Source organism: Nelusetta ayraudi, unplaced genomic scaffold, assembly GCF_046127955.1.
Source record: "Nelusetta ayraudi isolate G7.1 ecotype Tasmania unplaced genomic scaffold, CSIRO-AGI_Nayr_v1 ptg000084l, whole genome shotgun sequence".
Taxonomy (NCBI): Eukaryota; Metazoa; Chordata; class Actinopteri; order Tetraodontiformes; family Monacanthidae; genus Nelusetta; species Nelusetta ayraudi.
In genome coordinates, this window is record NW_027466134.1 from 1,943,702 (window position 1) to 1,961,675 (window position 17,974).

Below are 17,974 nucleotides of genomic sequence, written 5' to 3' on the forward strand. Positions count from 1 at the left end.
AGGTGTTTGTGACTGACTTGATACAATGTAGGGCACAAACTAGTTAACGCCAGTTTCACATGAGCTGGGCTTTTTGTTGTGACGGTGATGCCTCGTATTGCAGATGTGCCCATGTCTGTCTGACTTACCCACTTGAATTCAGTTGAAAATAAATTTTATTTGTTTTTTGGTGAGAATTTAGCCATAGCAGTTCAATAGCAGTTTGACTATTGATTGGAGGCATTTTCTCTCAGTCTAATTTGAATGTGTTTTATTATATTATATTATATGTTACAGTCATCTGCCTTTCATTTAATGGTCTGGTTCAGAGCAGTTTCTCCACCGTCTTAGAAGCAGTCCCTGTAGTAATGCTAATTTATTGTTTATCTTGTTTTTAATAATTGGCAATAAAGATTAATGATGACTTAGCAGCACAATGCCCCGGTGTGTTATTGATGGGAGAAGGAGGGAGGAGGGAACTGGCTAGACAGTTTACTGGAGAGGATCCCTTCGACAGCAGACATCACACCGACCCTGACCGTCTCTCCCCACTTGTATTCAGCAATTCATAATAAGCTAATTCCACCTTGAAGGTCGAGCATCTCGATGATCTTGGAGAACCCTCCACTCCCTCTGTGCCGTTGCGTCCATGCACGTTAAGTGCTTGCAATACAGGAAAAGTCACCACAATGTCAAAGTTCGTCAGTGCTGCTGAAAAATGCCTTAAATGCAAGCACTGTGTACCGAACAAAGTGGCCAGTGAGTGTATTTGTACACCGCACTGTATTGCTTTCAGAGATGCTACTCTGCAAGGCAATGGTTGTACCCAGTTCCTTCATGCAACTGCTGCTCATTGGATGTTTTCTCTTTTGGGGTCACTCTCTGTAAATCCTACACATGGTTGTGTGTGACAATTGCAGTAGATCGGCAGTTTGTGAAATAGTCAGAGCAGCCTGTCTGGCACCAGCAACCATGTTCTCCATGTCCAAAGTCACTTAAATCTCCTTTCTTCCTCAATCTGACGCTGAGTTTGAACTTTATCAAGCCGTCTTCACCATGTCGATGTGCCTCAGTGAGCTGAGATACTGCCATGTGATTGGCCAGTTGGCTATTGTACAAGCAGTTAAACATTGTGCCTAATAAAGTGCCCAGTGAGTGTGCGAAATTATAAATGCCTTAACGATGAGTCATGAGTTTGGCTGCTACATTTTTCCAATTTAAAATGCAAAATGGCCCTTTTAAATTGAAAAATAATGTTAATACATTCATACTAATTACAGAGTCTTTTCTTCCCCCGATTACTGTAATTATAAATGATAAAGAGATTAAATCAAACACTTTGTGAAGCTGCCAGAAATGAACCCCTATCCCTTCAATTCTCCACTGACACATTCAATCACTCCACCCGTTAACTTTCAGAGGTCTCGGCCAGCTTCAGGTCCACCACGTCCATCACCTACACTTTCAAGGAACTCTACGTTCTGAGCAGGAACGGCAGCACCGGGGCATCTTTCATCTACTCCGACATGACGCTGAGGGGAGAGAACATCTCGCTGAGCTTCAGGACAAGGCAGAGTCCTGCTCTGCTTCTCTCCATCAACTCCTTCTACAGGGAATACCTGGTCCTGCTGCTCAACCAGCACGGTGAGCGCACTGCACTGCGCAGCACTGCGCAGCACTGCACTGCACTGCACTGCACTGCACTACACTGCACTGTACGCACACCCTTCTCCCTTCCACGTGTTGTTTTTGGCAAGTGATAATCCTGTTTTGGCTCAATAGTTTCCTCCTTTGTTCCCACCATTGTAATAATATATTGTCATCATATTTTCATCTTTCGCTCCACTGCTGAGCTCCACTGTCGCCACTGGCAAGCCCTTCCACTATTCCAACTAAATACAAAAGGATTAGGATTATCTTGTGTTTGTGAGTCTGAATAACATCTTGTTTTTATTATGGTAATAATGTCTGTGAGTGAATCCTTTCCAATCAGTTCAAGTTTTTTTGTGTTTTTTTTCTGGGAAAAACTGACCACTTATGATGCCACATATCAATTTGGACTCTCAGGTTTTAGTGCGACCGAGGTGGTGAGATGTGGCAGAGTGGATACTGAATAGTTTATGGCGTTGTCCTCAGGTCTCTGCAGTCCTGGGGAAGTATCTAATTAAGTCCCAGAGAGAGGCTTTTCTGATCCTGCTCTGTTTCCCTGCTGCAGTAACAAGAGCCTCAGCTGCTGCTCAGTCACAATTACTTGTAGTGAGTTGACAGCCTGGAGCAACCTGTGCCTAAGTCTTTTTTGTTGTTTTTTCTTTTGGCCCTCTAGCCTTTGATAAGAAAATTTATATATTCAGCAAAATCAAAGCAATTTATTTAGTTTAAAAAAAAAAAAATCCTAAGATAAATGTGGTAAAATTCAGTCAATGTCACTTTAATAAAGAAGAAATGATGGTCTTATCCTGTTACAAAGATAAAGCATTAATCCTTTTTAAAGCTTTTATCTTCCGACACCAAGATGGATCAGACATTAAGTTTTTTGGCTTTACTATTACGGGCTTGATTGATTAAAAGTAAGACTTGGTTTATGTGACTGTTAACTTTAAAAATACTCATATAAATCTTGAATGAATGAGTTCACCCATAAAGCTAGAAAAGTGGGTTATTCTTCCTCAGATAAGCCGTCCCTGTTCTCAACATGCCAGCTCGATCATTCATAATTTATTATACGTTACGTCTACTCAATTTTGTACAATTTTATATCCATTATTATTTTAAAAACCGGGACAATTTTTTTCTTTATTCCTGGTCGTTTAATATCTCTCTTGACAATTTAACTACAATCTCATCTTTGGTGTGCGCCTGCAGTGAATGATAAATGATGCTGATAAAATTAAATAAAATGATGCTATCTTGTGTGCCTGCGAAGACGAATTGGAGTTGAGGTACAAGTTGAACAGCAACAGACATGCCGAGGTGCTTCGGAGCAGAGTGCCGAGCCTGGCAGACGGGCGCCTGCACACGGTGACCATCAGGAGAGAGTCGGACTCCGTTTCCATTCAGGTAATTGCACTTCAAAGCGGAGCCGTCAGCTCAACTGTCACTGTGGAAACCTTTCTGTTGGGCCACATGGACTTCCGATAGCAGCCTCGCTGCCGCGAGAAGCCCTCAGGAAGGCAGTATTTTCAGAAATAATCCTTGAAACTCTGATCACAGCGCAAAGGCAAAGTGAATGACAACTTGTAGAAGTAGAGGAGCAGATTTTCCTAACCGCCCGTCCCCCTCCTACTCCCTTTTCTACCCCTTTTCTTTTTCCTGCGTGATTCTGAAGTTATTTGAAAATTAGGTTTTCCTCTGAACGTTCACATATTAAATAAATTCTGCTCATGTTCTCTTCTTGTTAAGACATGATTAGATTTTCTTATCATCAGACAAACGGGTTAAAGAGCCATTTCATCCAAATATTAATCACCAGACTAGACGCTGTACTTCTTATTTCCTTCCAATTCCGTTTTCTGCAAGAAGTTAACAGACTTAATAGACTTTTTTGTTTTGTTTTTTTTTTTTGTATATTTTTCTTGCCCTCCACAAACCTTTGCTCTCAGATCCTGGCCTTCACTTGAGCAAAGGCCGTGTGCATTTATGTTTTAGATCGACCAGGAAGCCAGAGAGCACTTCAACTTGACCTCCGGTGAGGAATTCAACGGTCTCAAATCGCTCACTCTAGGCAGAGTGCAAGGTGAGTAGCAGCTCTCTGCTCTCTCAACTCATTTCAATAACACAATTGGCCTGGTGCAAAAAATAATAATGCTGCAGAATCATCTTTTCATCAATTTGGATGGACCAGAGGGAAATCTGTATTCAGCTGTGATGTGGTGCTTCTTTTTTTTATTTATATATCATTTTTGCATTTACGAACAAGCAATCTTCTGGAGATGCTCAACAAGCCCTGTTTTTTTCTAGTGAGTGTGGCAGCAATGCACTTCTGTAGTAATTAGAATGGATCACGGGGTCAGTGCTTTATTGAATTTGTACACAGAGTATATAGCTAGATTCAACTAGATTTCAAGAACCCCAAAAGTCCTTTGAAACGTACAAATTATCCCGAAATAAAATAATAGTTTCACGTTATTTCTTGATAATTATCGCGTAAAACCGTGATACTGAGCCCTGTTTTTTTTTTTTTTTTTAGGGTGGCAGCAATGCTCTTCGGTAACACCACTGTAGCTTAACATACCAATGTTTTATTACCTTATAGCTGACAATGAGGAAAATCACATAGTGCCCCTTTGAGATAGAGCAGTGCACCCATGCCATTATTATGTCGTATTAAAGGTATTTTGAAGTGACACGGGTAGGTCAAACACTGCACACATGCGTCGGTGAACTCATCAAGGCAGTGAGTAAAAGTCTTTGTGTCATCGAGCTGAGTGGCGCTTCAGACAGCTGTAAAAGTAGCAACCTAAGAAAAGGTCTTTCGCTTTGTATGGTAATGAGGGAGGATTGAAAAGGACGGATGATTTGAAAGATTGGAGTCAGCGCCCCGCAATTCAGCATAACAGCCAATGAGCCTCAGGCGTAGGAGGCGGGGTCAAGCCCAACCTCCCAAATACAGTTCACCTTCTCACCGTCAGCTGACGGCACACTTTTGCATCAGCCTTGGCAGGACTGGCTTGCTCTCCATCAGTGTCTCAGTGGAAGCGTCTGTCTCAGCTTCATGTCATTATTGGTCTCTTCTTCTTCTTCTTCTCCTTCTTCTTCTTCTTCTTCTTCTTCTTCTTCTTCTTCTTCTTCTTTGTTGTTTTGTATTTAAATGTAGTATATTCTTCTTAATTGTTCTCTGCTATACAGTGACACCCGCTAAGATACAGTGAGAGACGGTTGCAGATGTGGTTTTAAACTTGAAAATGTTAATAATTAAGAATAAGTGGAAAAAGAAGAGGCTGGATCGTCTTGTAGCTGCAGCATCTCATAACGTTTTGCTGGTTTTCATTATTTCCAATATTCTTCTTCTCCATAGATACAGAATTTCCTGAAAATATGTGACTTCTTATAGACTAAGTATAGTTCTAAGCCTGACTTTGCTACTTTAACACCAGAGGCTGTTTTAATGACAGAACAATTGGATAATTATCTGTTGCTGGTTGTCATGTTTATTGTTTATTATGCTTATTATTACATTTAAACACAGGGCTATTGGTGGAAACTAGATGCCAACACTTACACGGATAATGTTTTTCGTTTTTCTTTTTCACTACATATTTTTTATGACATTTTTATTTGTTTGAGTCTAAATTGGACCAATGGCACTAGTGGATAAAAACACCGGCCTTCACAAAGTTATGACAGCGAAAAGGAACAGCCAGCTTCCAAAAGGAAAAATCTCCAGTGAAGAACTACAAAGGAGGAAAAAAAAATTCTCGCCAAGGACTTGAGCTGCACACAGAAAATCAAACTGTGCGGAAAAGGTTTTATTCATTTTGTGATGTTGAGGCTGGGGCTGTCAGGATTACTGCAAGTCAAAGCTCCATGATGTGATTTCAGATCAGCATGTCAGATGAGATGTTACTTTGATTTAAATAGATATTGACGAAAGAAAAAAAGGATGCAGTTTATTTCCCCTTCCTTGAAAATTCAGGGAAGGGGAAATACAAACTGGATATTTCTCAGGAATATATATGCTTTTGGACAGTTTGTTGCTTAAAATGAACTTTGATCACAATAAATCTTTATCACATCACATATTCTGACAACAGTTGGTTCAAGTACCACAGGTGTCAGTGGTCATAGACATCAAAAACAGTTCACATGCTCCCCAGAAAGACCCTGTCAGATAATCTACTGTCAGTGTGGCATCAGAAATAACATTAATGTCTGTCTTACAAGCAAGACGAGTTTAAATGTGTTTTTTTTAAAAATGGTTTGGTTGCAGCTCTTTCATCTTATCAAGCTGTTGTTGACCCAAGCCACGTTGATCAGTAACTAAACCTCTCTTTGGCCGAGCCAGAGGACTCAGACAGTCATATCAATATCGGAGAGGCAGCCGCATAGTTGATACACTGTCACTCCCTGGCAGCCCTGTCATCCATCAGCCTAACTAATGGACCTGCAGAGAACGGACGGACAGTATTCCTGGTAGAGAGGCAGAGAGGGAGAGAGAGGGAGAGTGGCGATGAAGAGAGGAGAGGGGAAGCTGAGACGGCGCCACGGAGTGAGAGAGGTGGAGGTAAAAGGGCAGCAGCTGGTCTGGAGGTGCTCGGTAAACAAGGCCAGGGCTGTCAGTGTGGGTTTTGATGGCTCCCACAAACACACCAATCCTTTTTAATGAGGGCCAGCAACTCCTCTCTGCACTGCTGCTTCATTTGTATTGGAAATTGAGACAAGCAGCCCACTTATTAAACCCACACAGAGCTGATACCTGAATTAGGGGGGGTTATAAATGCATTATGTTGCAGATCATTGATTCGTCTGTATTTATTTATTTATTTTTAGCCTGCAGTCTGATCCTGTTTGATAGACACAAATACAATATATGACAATAAATATAAATACCACTAAAGTGAAATTTAAATGTTGTATGTTTATATCACTTGCATCGAAATGCTTTTGTACACTGGAGGAGTCACAGTTGACATCCGTCCATGCCTCCGTCATGGGTCTTGGCTTTATTGGAATCTATCTCTGCGCTCCTAGGTTAAAAGTGGGGTTTACACTACTTTATCACAGCACTACATAGAGACAAAGAAGCAGTAGCACTCACAGTCACACCTTATTCTAGAATTGCAAGTTAGCCTGATGTACTTGGAGAGAACCCACGCAAACACTGGGCGAACATGCACCAGATAGAAAGGACGCGGACCTGGGAATCAAACCTGCAACCTTCTGACTGAGGCAACAGAGCTGTTGCTGTAACACTGCTTAATAAAAATAAAAAAAAGAAATTTAATTCAATTTTGAAAAAACAAAAAAAAAGTTTGAATGTGAGACTTTGAAGCTTCTGCGTGCGTCCAGAGGTAATATATAATATTACTTATATCCATATCAGTATTATAACTTTTCATGTTCCTTACTTTTTAATAACATTTTCACGAGGTTCATAATAGATGAGTGTAATTATATTGAGTTGGTATCCAATTTTCATCTTGTTTTTAATTAGTATGCATATGTGGAAAAATATAGAAAGTGAAAAATGCAACAAAAAAAAATACATTTATTTTTTAGAAATTAAGGATTGAAGGTCATGCATTTTTTCAAACAAGACAGTAAAACCAACAACAAGCAAATATGTTGCCATAATGAAGTGCTAGGCAGGTTGATGCTGCATCAGCTTCCTATATCCATCCTGTTTTTTTTTTTTCCCCTCTCAGTTCAAATCATTTTTTTTTTTTATTCCCTGCTGCTCTGAAGATCATATTCATTTCCAAGTGTAATCAAAGCATGATCAGCTCCACGGCTGATAAGCAACTCTTTGCAGCCAGCCCACCCGTGTCCTATTAATGTGCTGAACTCTTCGACGACTGGCAGTGATTTGCTGTTTAATTAAATGGCGCTGCAGGAATAATTAACGTTCACGTTGACGTTCATAGCAGCCGGAGATTTTGTTCAGCGCCTGCTGTCATAAGTGGCGATGCTGTGACCACATTAGCCACAAATGAGACAGTTTCATTGCAATGGATGAGCATTCCTTCAAGTCGCTTCAGTGAATTAAAGCGACGCCAGTGAATCTGAGCGGATTTGGTTACCATCCGGTCAAAATGTTTTTGCGATTGAAAAGATGAAATCAATAAAAAAAATATATATATGGTGATGTCAGTAACAGACCATAACAACGTGTTGTTGATACACTTTTTGTACTTGATGTGTCACACGAACTGCAACTTGCCATCATAGCTGCTAGCATTCGCTTAAAATCAATGTGTTTCTCTGGCAGGTTCCTGGTCATTAACGGTCACTCTGGTTCTTTGTTTAACTCACTTAGCAAAAATAAATAAATGGTAAAATAAAGAAAGATATTTTCCTTTTGCAGGTGTGAACTTAGACTTCTTCAGTATAATTTGTAGGTCAGCTGTGTAATTTGTGAATCGGAGTGATGAGTTATTTCTGAGATGTCGTCACCATGGTGATGAAAGTCAACACCTGTGGTAATAATTATGACTGCCTTCACGCGGGCCGGACAGAGACACGCAGCGGGCCGGATGTGGCCCGCGGGCTGTAGTTTGGGGACCCCTGCCGTAGATGGATGGATGGATTCTTTTCTTTCTCAATGCAAAAATATTCTCACAAATTTACTCAGCCTCTGTGTTGCTGTTGTGAACAGCCTGCAGCCAGACCTGCACTGCTGTATTTCACTGTGTAATGAACATTTTATTCCCCTCTGTTTGTGCTTAAGAAAACAAATTAAAACTACTCTTTTTCCTCTTCTTGTTTCATTGTTGATTACCTTTAAAGTTGCAGCTCGTCATCCAGTTTTATCCTGAAAACCTCAAAATGCAATTTCTATTTAATTTAGATAATTGCTTTGTAGATCATTTGAAACAAATCAACTTATAACTTCTTTCCCTTGCTTCACCCTCTCTGCAGTGAACATGTATTATCATCCTCTGAACTGAGTTGTGCTAAATTTGTTTTCCGCAGCCTCTTCTTCACGTCACAAGGATATTAAAATGATTAAAACTGAGACGATGCCGCCTGTCATGTGACCGTACTCTCATCAAGATGCATCTTTATTGCAGATTTGCTATCTATCTTTTGCACATCCAGCAGTGCCTCCTGTTTGTCACCTCTTCTCAGACCCGGGTGCACTAGATGCAGACTTGGCCGGGTTGGGCTCGCTCGGCTTCACCGGCTGCCTGTCGGACGTCCACTTCAACTCCATCAGTCCTCTGAAAGCGGCGCTGCTTCACCCCGACGGCTCCGTGCTCGTCACTGGCCCGTTGACACGGTCGAGCTGCAATTCTTCCTCCCCTGCCAGCCCGTACGCAGCTGAAACCACGCACTCCTTGTCAGGTACCCAGCTCATTTCTTCCTTTTTCTTTCCCACCCAGTACCGACTGCATTGGCGCTCGGAGTGCTTCCGTGGTAGTGACTGATTTGTGCAGCGTCTTTTTTCATTTGCATGTGTTTTCTTGGTTTGCATCTGTTGTGTTTGGCATTACTTCCCTGTTTGCAGCGCATTTGATGATTAAGTACATGTTTATATGTCTTGTACCTTGTTTAGACTTGTGTTTGTGTTGAACGTATATTTGCATTGTTTCCATACCTGCAGCTGTTTTCACCTACTAAGGCGCAATAGGCAGTTGTATTATGTTTGGCCCTTGTTGGCCACCGTACAGGGCTCTATCAGGCAGGCTTCCTTAAATACTAGGCTCCCTTCAAAAATGGCAGTGTAAGATGGCAGCTAACCAGGAGCAAGACTCTTGCTCTGTATGTATTTATATACATAAGATATATATGAGAACTGTTCTATGGGTATAAAAAAACAATTACTTTTATTCTACTGCGACTATACACTTTTATCATCGCATTTATGGGCAGTATATTAAGCTTTTCCCAACGTAGAAATCATAAATCATGCCAAATTTGACACACTGGACCTTTAATTGTTACCCTTTATTCTGCTCATTAGGCTTTACACGGCTCCACTGACCGTCCTCCTCGGTCAGCAGAGTGAGTAATGGAACCAGGGCGGATGAGATTAGTCAGACAACTGTAGCGAAGCCCTTCGAGGCCAAACACTGGATTTTAACAAGAGCCCCCTGCACTTTGGCTCCTCCTCCACACAGCTTCTTTCCCTTCGTTGCACTGAACATTTTCTCCTCCATCATCTTTGTAACTTCTTGTTTGTCCTCACTATCTCCACTGCGCAGACCAACCAGGTTCAGTGGACCCAGGCCAGCCGTTAGTCAATGCAATCAGGACTGACTCCGCTCTCATTGGAGGTAATTCAGTCCATCTCAGCAAGGGAGAACAGCCGATTAAGGCCTTTCATTTTGACAAGGTGCACGTGTCTGACATTGTAATAAACACTGGGTGGTTGGTGAACGCAGGAAAGTTTCCTTTGGTCCCAGACCTGCTTTACATGGCACATGTAATTAAAATATAGCACATTGCGCAGTTAATCAGTGTTAAGTGCCATGGATTAACATAAAGCAGCACTGTACATATAAATGAATTGATGAGAATGAGAGTTTGGATTGAACTGAAAATAGCTTTTCATTCTGGCCAAAACTTTTATTTGGGTGTTTTGCTCTTTTGGTCCAGGTTGAGTTGGGTTTTCAAATGTTGAAAAAGTAAAGAAATAAATAACCCACACTTCCACAATTCCTCTTTCATGTCTAATCTGATTACATTGCAAGAGATCTTGGCTAGCTGATTGGAGTTGGATGTGAAGGAATTCACTAAAAGGATTTAACACGGTGACTCTGGGAGGAAGTGGCCAGCGGTCTCATTTGAATGTAACAAGCACTGAATTTGCTGTGCTAGTTCAATTTTGTGGACGCTCGTTCTTTGTTTTCTTTTTAAACTTTTTCGTGTGTTTTTTTTAGGCGTGATCGCAGTGGCGATTTTCATCACCGTGGTTGTGCTGGCCATAACTGCCCGGATCATCTGCAGCAGGAAAGAGACGTACAGGAACCAGGAAGTCAAAGCAGCGCAGCCAGAAGACGGTCACGAGTTTCCCTTCCACAGCCAGGTGGACTCTCAGAGCACGCCCACTGACAACCAGAGGGAGTTCTTCATTTAGCAGGAGCTCAGAAACCCCCCAATGACACACCTGACAGGACAGACAGACACAGTTTTGCCGGCTCAGCCCTGCATGGGGCCAACCAGAGTTGAGGTGTCCACTGGCGGTGACTTCCGTAAGGTGTGAAGACAAGCGCAGAACAACTTGTAATTCTCTTTACTTCCCTTTCGTGGTCATTTTACGGATGTATATATTTAAAAATGTAAATGTTCATCTGTGAGTTAATTCTGGTAGTTCTTTGCCATAGTGACAAAAAAATAAATAAAAAAAAATCACGAAACTTAAAGATGCAGACGAGACGTGGTGGTCATAACGCAGCTTTGTTCCAGTTCAACTAGACTTTTGAATTTGATGTTTATTTGTATTTGAAAAAACAAACAAACAAAAGAAACACGTTTTTTCTATCGAAAAAAAAAAAACATGACATGTAAGATGCACGGTGGGCGTCTTCATGTTGGACGACGGATTCAACGGACTGAAGGACTGATGCGTGTTTCTCGTCGACGCAAGAAAAGATCAGCCGAAGCCTCTGAATCTGTGAAAATCTGTTTGTTGTGACTCGGCGTCATTTCTGTAAACTGAATTTCAAATTAAAGTCACTTAAAAGACGGCTTCACCTCTGCGTTGGTCGAGCAGTTTTGACATTGCGGTCAGGTTAGGTGTGGCTGCAGCGCAATGGTTTATTTGTTTCTGTAAATATATAAAAATGTCATAATATACAATCATTGTGGGTCCTTCATTACAGGCCCGACTTAATTCATTGGCAAACAGAAGTGAAGATTCGGGTCCCGCGTATACATGCTACATTTGTTTTTATGCAAGTGCCTGGTTACTGTCTTATGCACCAGACAAGGCGTAAAGCATGGGCGATAAGCTCAGACAGAGTGGCGTTGTTCCGCAAGATTAACTCCTTCCTAACTGTTGTGTTGTATCGTTTGAAGGTAAAACCAGCCCATGGTCTGCAGTCAATAATGTCACAATGCAAAATGCGTGTGTGATAATCCCAAAATCCAATAATTGTAATGTAGCCGGTCGGATACTTGAACATTTGCCGTCTGCAGCCTCATGCAGGAAAGCCTTGGAGTGCTGCTCTGACACCTCCACAGCCACTCACACGTTTGGTGCATTTGCTGAACATTGACGTGTGTGTCTGACGGCTGCACACGAGGAGGAACCAGGAGCAGCGGTGGAGTGAAGAAAACAAGCTGGCAGTCCTATAATGCATGTAAAACAAGCCCCCCGAAGCCCCATACATATTTATGTCTTTGTGTTTCTGCAGCACTTTGAATTCTTCGGAGAAGGTGAGACGATTGTTTTTCACATCACAGCGGTGCTTCAGCTCTCTTGAAGTCAACTCGCCACCTCTTGAGGATTCCTTTGTTTCTTTTACACACAGTGCGGCTGTCTGTGGCTCGGGTAATGACGTGCAACAATTTCATATGCGTAAATGTCTTTGGAGGTCTTTTTGCTCTTTCCACCTGTCGAGTGTCTGGGAGCTTTTCATACCTCTGTACTTTGTCTATGAGCACTCCAATCTTTCAAAGTTGAGAGGTGGTGGATTTCTTGGATTTCGAGCTCTTTTGCCCTTCTGCTGTCAAACGGCGCAAAACAAGTGTCTCCGCCGTCACTGAGGTCAACAGAAGTTTTTTAAGTAGCCACTGAAGGTCCCACAGAGCCTGTTGTCAGATCTTTATAATCTGGGGGTCCCACTTGGGTAGTCGCATATAGTATAAATCTGTATGTATAAGTATGTCAAAATATACAGATTTCTGTATTTCCCGAGAACAGCTTTTTTTTTTTTAATCCGTGTGGTTCCAGTATCATGTTCATGCTTGATTTCAGTTCCTTGATGGAACCGATTCTTTCCCTGACGTCTGTTTGGAAGCAATATGGAAATGGACAACGACAGGACCCATGCCAGTGTGGGATCAGTGCCCTCCATGACATCACAAAGGTTGGAACCATTACCCTTTAACTCTTTTCAACAAGTTTACTGAGAGTACAGATGGGCATGGTTTATCAATAAATGAGAAGTGTTGGAAAAGTGCACATATTTCCGGCCACAGCGCCACCCTGAGGGCATGAGAAGAGAGGAAAACAGAAGATTCAATGAAATTCTATCAAACTTACATTTCATATTACAAATTTGAAAGAATGCGCAAAACTGGTCGGTATTGAGCCTACGTCTGGTTAGCGGATAAATCCAACATTTCTATAGATTTCTATCATTAACTGCCTCTTCACTCACATTCTGACCCTGAGTAAACTTGTAGTTCTGCTTCGTCTCTTGATTACCACATTTCTCCAACATGATTTCAGCCTTGTTAATCTTGATGAACAGGGCCAGCAAGAAAATTAATGGGCCTTGTCACTACCAGATAGATAACATTACATGTCACCTTTGCATTACATGAATTATGCATGAGTTAAACCGCCAGTTGCCTTCAGGAAGTAAAAAGTGTCATTTGCAAATGTTGGATTTACTCATTAAAACAACAACAGCCCGAAGTACCTTTTACAGATTGCAACGAAAATTAAACAAACTCTTCCGTGGAGAGAGTGATTATTACTGCAGCAGAAAATGTGGCGGAAAAAAGAGTGTTTAGAGGCAGTTGCGCTTTTTGTTCCGCTGTTAAATGAAGCTGAAACACAGCGGCCCGTTCTCTCTCTGGAGCAAATTTAATTAACATAAATTTCATCATCGCAGATTGTTGTTCCTCTTTGGCTCTTCAGAAAAGGTCCTCTTCATCTCCAACATGACACACACTGATGCTTTTTTCACTCTAACCGTCATCACTGAAAGGGAGGCTAAGATGGTTGCTTCAATAAAGTTGCATTTCACTTTTCGCTAAAGCTTTTGTTTGTAATTCAAATAATATGTTCATTGATATTAAAAACACTTTTTTAATTAGTCTTTTGTAACAATTCTGTACTTCCAACCTGTTGAATACTGGGGATTTTAATATCAAGAGAAGTAACAGCATTCCATCTTTTTGCAAAAAAAAAAAAAAAAAGCTTTAATGATCTTTTGACAAAGCAAAGTCTTGATTCCAAGAGAGCTACGGATGACAACAAATGAGAACCACCATCTCTCTAAAGACCATCTAAACGTTTTGCACCTTCAGAACAGAGATTTTTCTGTGTAAAATACAACAAGATTCTTGATACTTTGATACTACAAGCAATTCAATACCGGACACATGTAAATATGAATTCAAAGGGCAATCCCACAACAATGCTTTAGATTGTTGAGATACAAACATAAACAAGGCTACAATTACTGCAGTTGTGTATGCAGTACAGAAATGTTTGGTATTGATAGACTGATAAGAGGTTGAACAGATAGAGGTTAAAAACAACGGATGAATTCTGAGCCTCTTGGAATTCCTCCTGGAATTGTTTTCTTCTGGTCATCCATTTACAAATTAAATCCTGTCTGCTCAACCTAATAAACGCCCTCTGGCCTCTTACAGGGGGCAAAGTCTGGCTTTTGTTCCTCCTCCACTGCACACACAATGTTCTGCGACTGGAACTTCACCAGCCAAACCTCCCTCTTCATTTACGGTTCACCTGCGTGTCCACCAGCAGATCGTTCTGCAACCCCTCAAGGCCCCCCCTCCCCACCCCCCGCCCCCAAGATTAACGGCCCATTTATGAGCACTCCTATTGTACTAAAAACGGCTCATTTCACGCTTACATGACTCAACATCAGCCAGAACTGACTCGACTCCTCCGTGGTGTGTGGGCTGCAACGTTCGCCAGGGTGACAACTGAATTTAACTCCCTGCCTGTTTAAAAACCGCTGTCGAGTGTTATGAACAAATGGCTTTTCTGCCCTGAATGGATAGCAGTTGATTGATGCTCCGCCGTGGCAGTGAGGCAGCAACAGACAACCAGATAAACAGAGTTTGAACCGGTGGAGATGCTGCCGTATGCTCCCTACTGCCGATGTTATTTTGTTTTGGGTTTTTTTTGCAAGCGGGACTCAGAAACTCGCCAGCAGCCCTTTCCATGATTAGTGACCTAATGAGGCTGCCTCGGTGCGAGCAGGACGGCATCGCCACCCACCTGATTACATACGACATCGCAGACCTCCTGCGTCAGTTCGCATTCATCAAATTCAAGCGGGAAAACCATACCTCGCATGCGGCAACACTTTTTGTCATCTTTTTTAAAAACACGCAAGTGAGCGAAGCAGCTTTTCTGTCTGGAGTCGTTACTGTGACTGTTGGAAAAAGGTGCCTGCATCGCCAACAGTTTTTCATCTGTTTGTTTTTTTTCTGATTCAAGGACAGAAAAGTGATCACCTACTTTATGGATTGAAATCTCCACTGGCTGCGGTCCAACTTGAATATTTTCTTTTGGCTTGAAATGTGGTTCATTGTAAATGGCAAATGCACTGCACTCACATCCCACCTTTCTCCGCTTTTACCAGGACTACAGACAGTCAAAAGTGGGACTTGAACCGTGGACTCTGTGATCATTGGTAAGATCAATCTCGCTCACAAAGCTACAGCGGCCCAATTCACAATTGTATTGTCTTACACACATCAATACAAATCCTATGGCTTAAAAGTGGAGGACCGCATAATATATGAAGGTGGTGTTAATGCTCTTGCTAAGTCTGCAATGGTAGTGTTGGGATCTGTGCTAAACGTTGTTGAAGGTGGGATTTGTATGTGTCTACACAGAGCTGCACGATGTATTTACCTGATTATCCCTCTGCAACCAATATACGCGATAGAGCAATTAGAAGTTTGAGAGAAGCCACATAGACAATGACAATGAAAAACAATCAACAAAAAAAGACGACAATGAAACAAAAAAATTCTCACTCATTGCTGAAGGTTTTCTTTTATTATTATTATTAAAGAGAACAACCCTAATGTCTTTTTGGACACTTCACATTTAAAGGTTAAACAAATTGTCATAACATTTTAATATTTTGGTTTATAATCGCTCATGTTAACCTACTATGTGACATTTAAAAGCCCCCTCCAAGCTATAATTACATTCAGCTTTTATTCATATTCGTTCATCTCTTCTCTATTTAAATGGCGACATCGCATGAGCAGATGCCCGGGAAGATGGTGCGGGCAACATTAAATACATACGGAAATCCAGGTGACTTTGTGTGGCTCATTTGTTTAGACACAAAGACACAGCTGCAGAAACAGACCAGCACAGGTGGAGCTTCAATGATCAGGCAGCAGCTGCAATAGATTCTATCCCTGCTGCCTTTCTCTGTGAGCACAGGGTCACAGCAGTGTCAGGAATGTTATATCTCAATGCTACCTAACAAATGTTACAGTGGGCCTGTGGTCTTACAGGTGATGGTCCTGGGTGATGCAAATGGACCAGTTAATTCAAAAACAATCAAATGTTGGTTTTGTTTTTAGAAATGTTAAGCTGACCAGCAACATTTTAAAAACCCAACTCATTTACAGGATGTGACAGCAGATTTAATCAGTCGTAAATAAATAAATAAATAAATAAGGGGAGTAAAAAAAAAAAAAAAATCAACTGTTGGGCTTTTTTTGTCTGAACATGTATTCAAAATGTAATAAGTGGCCACTTTGCAGTCACCTTGAATTTGAAGGAAAGTGTACTTTTGTCTCCCTGTTCAGCCAGTTTGTTGAACTAAAGGAGGCTGTTACCTCAGCCTCCAACATCTCCCACTGGGATATGTGGCCTTGATGTAGTTTAACATTGCCATCTCCTGGGGTTTTACCTTGCGCTGGCACAGTTTTGTGCTTCTCAAGGCTTTCCCTAGTAGTTTTATTGGACCGCACAATAGACACAGATAAACAGGAGGGAGTTCCTATGAGTTCTTTGTGGGCCATGAGTTTTTCTAATAGCTGGGTTTTAAAGTGTGCTCAGTAAAACACACTGAGGAGAAACTCTAATCGTAAATTCATTCAATTTTAAATGGATTGAGATAAATTCTTAACAAGACATGACTGCACAACTACATTTTGATTACCTCCAAAATTTAATATATCCACTTTTGGACTTTATTCTTCCATGATTAGCAGTTGTTACGGGCCTGATACCTCTATTGTCTCCCAGAGTGAATGAAGAAGAGTGGAAGGGGAGGGAGAGGTGGAGATCTTTTCAGCACAACTTCTTCTGTTTTACTGCAATACAAGTCAGATTCAATCCTTCCTTCTGCACTTTTGCTTTTCTCACTAACGCTAGAGATGACTGTCAAGGGAGTGAGGAGGAGAACTTGTCAATAGGCCTTGACAAGTTGACAAGAAACTATTGAGCACCACTCAATAATGTTTCCTCCCTGCTTGTGTTCCTTGAACACAATGTGCTCATCCTCTACTCAGAGCTGTTTTAATATCCTCAACCGGGCAGTAATGTGTAAGTTAGTATGGTCGTTCCTTCAACTTTTCCAAATTATGATTAAAGTAATCATTTTTCCTCTATGCACATTAGAGTTTAAACATTCATAGATTTTTGCATTCAAATACCTCGTCAGATTTAAATATATGCGCCGATCTGTGCAAAGCAGTAAACAAAGTCCTGCGCTAATTAAAGATAATGAACACCATTTGCAATAGTGAAGTGACAGCAGAGACGTCGCCCACTATGCTCAGTCGGGCCTCACTGGCTTTATCTCCAAAGCATCTTATTCTCTATGGTCGAGTCTTTTCCTCAGGGTCAGTCTCTCTCCCAGCCAGACAGCATCAATGTGCTCGCCACCATTTCGTACATTTTTCCTTCCATTCTTGCTGATTGTCTTTTATCACACATAACAACATACACTTTTCTTTTACACTCTGTTAACACTTTTTTTTTTTTTTCTGTTGGCCCTCATAATTTCGAACCTGTATTCATTCAAATGTAATTTTCTTGAAGAGTACATAACACATATGCTGTGTTGAAATTCCCACAAAGTGGCTTTGTGTCATAAAAAATTTGTTGTGCGAGAGAGAAAAAATGCCAAGAATGCGAAGGAAGAAAAACAAAGAGGCAACACAAAGTTAAACTGATGTTATTCAGTCTGATGAGACAAAGTGGCAAAGAGGAATGAGATCATTGTCATGGCCGAATGAATAAAGAAAGAAAATGAAAACAGATGTAAAATAATATCCATGCGATATGACATATTCATCTCTAAACAACAATCTTTCAATTGAATGAAATCGTTACCATTAGCAGCTGTAGGACTTACAGGCTCATACTGAAACAGCCCATTTATTGAGTGTGGCAGTGTGTTTGTCCTCCACATGCAGAGAGATTAAACAGGAT

General features: G+C 41.2%; 2 protein-coding genes and 1 long non-coding RNA gene across 3 annotated transcripts in view; 1 reads left to right on the plus strand and 2 right to left on the minus strand.

The window, feature by feature from the left end:
* Window positions 1-5,430, minus strand: part of LOC142900976 (uncharacterized) — a 114,559-nt gene extending 109,129 nt beyond the window's left edge. The window contains exon 1 of the long non-coding RNA XR_012928952.1: window positions 5,418-5,430. This is a non-coding gene — a long non-coding RNA (uncharacterized LOC142900976). The remainder of the gene's footprint in view (window positions 1-5,417) is intronic.
* LOC142900970 (contactin-associated protein-like 4) overlaps window positions 1-11,160 on the plus strand; it is an 88,388-nt gene extending 77,228 nt beyond the window's left edge. Inside the window, exons 19-24 of the mRNA XM_076045615.1 lie at window positions 1,399-1,623; window positions 2,903-3,036; window positions 3,625-3,712; window positions 8,764-8,979; window positions 9,840-9,911; window positions 10,518-11,160. Of these exons, the coding sequence (XP_075901730.1) occupies window positions 1,399-1,623; window positions 2,903-3,036; window positions 3,625-3,712; window positions 8,764-8,979; window positions 9,840-9,911; window positions 10,518-10,714 (932 nt within the window). The 3' untranslated portion in view covers window positions 10,715-11,160. The remainder of the gene's footprint in view (window positions 1-1,398; window positions 1,624-2,902; window positions 3,037-3,624; window positions 3,713-8,763; window positions 8,980-9,839; window positions 9,912-10,517) is intronic.
* The window catches only part of LOC142900668 (glypican-5-like), a 446,285-nt gene that overhangs the window by 384,423 nt on the left and 43,888 nt on the right, over window positions 1-17,974 (minus strand). The window lies entirely within an intron of this gene.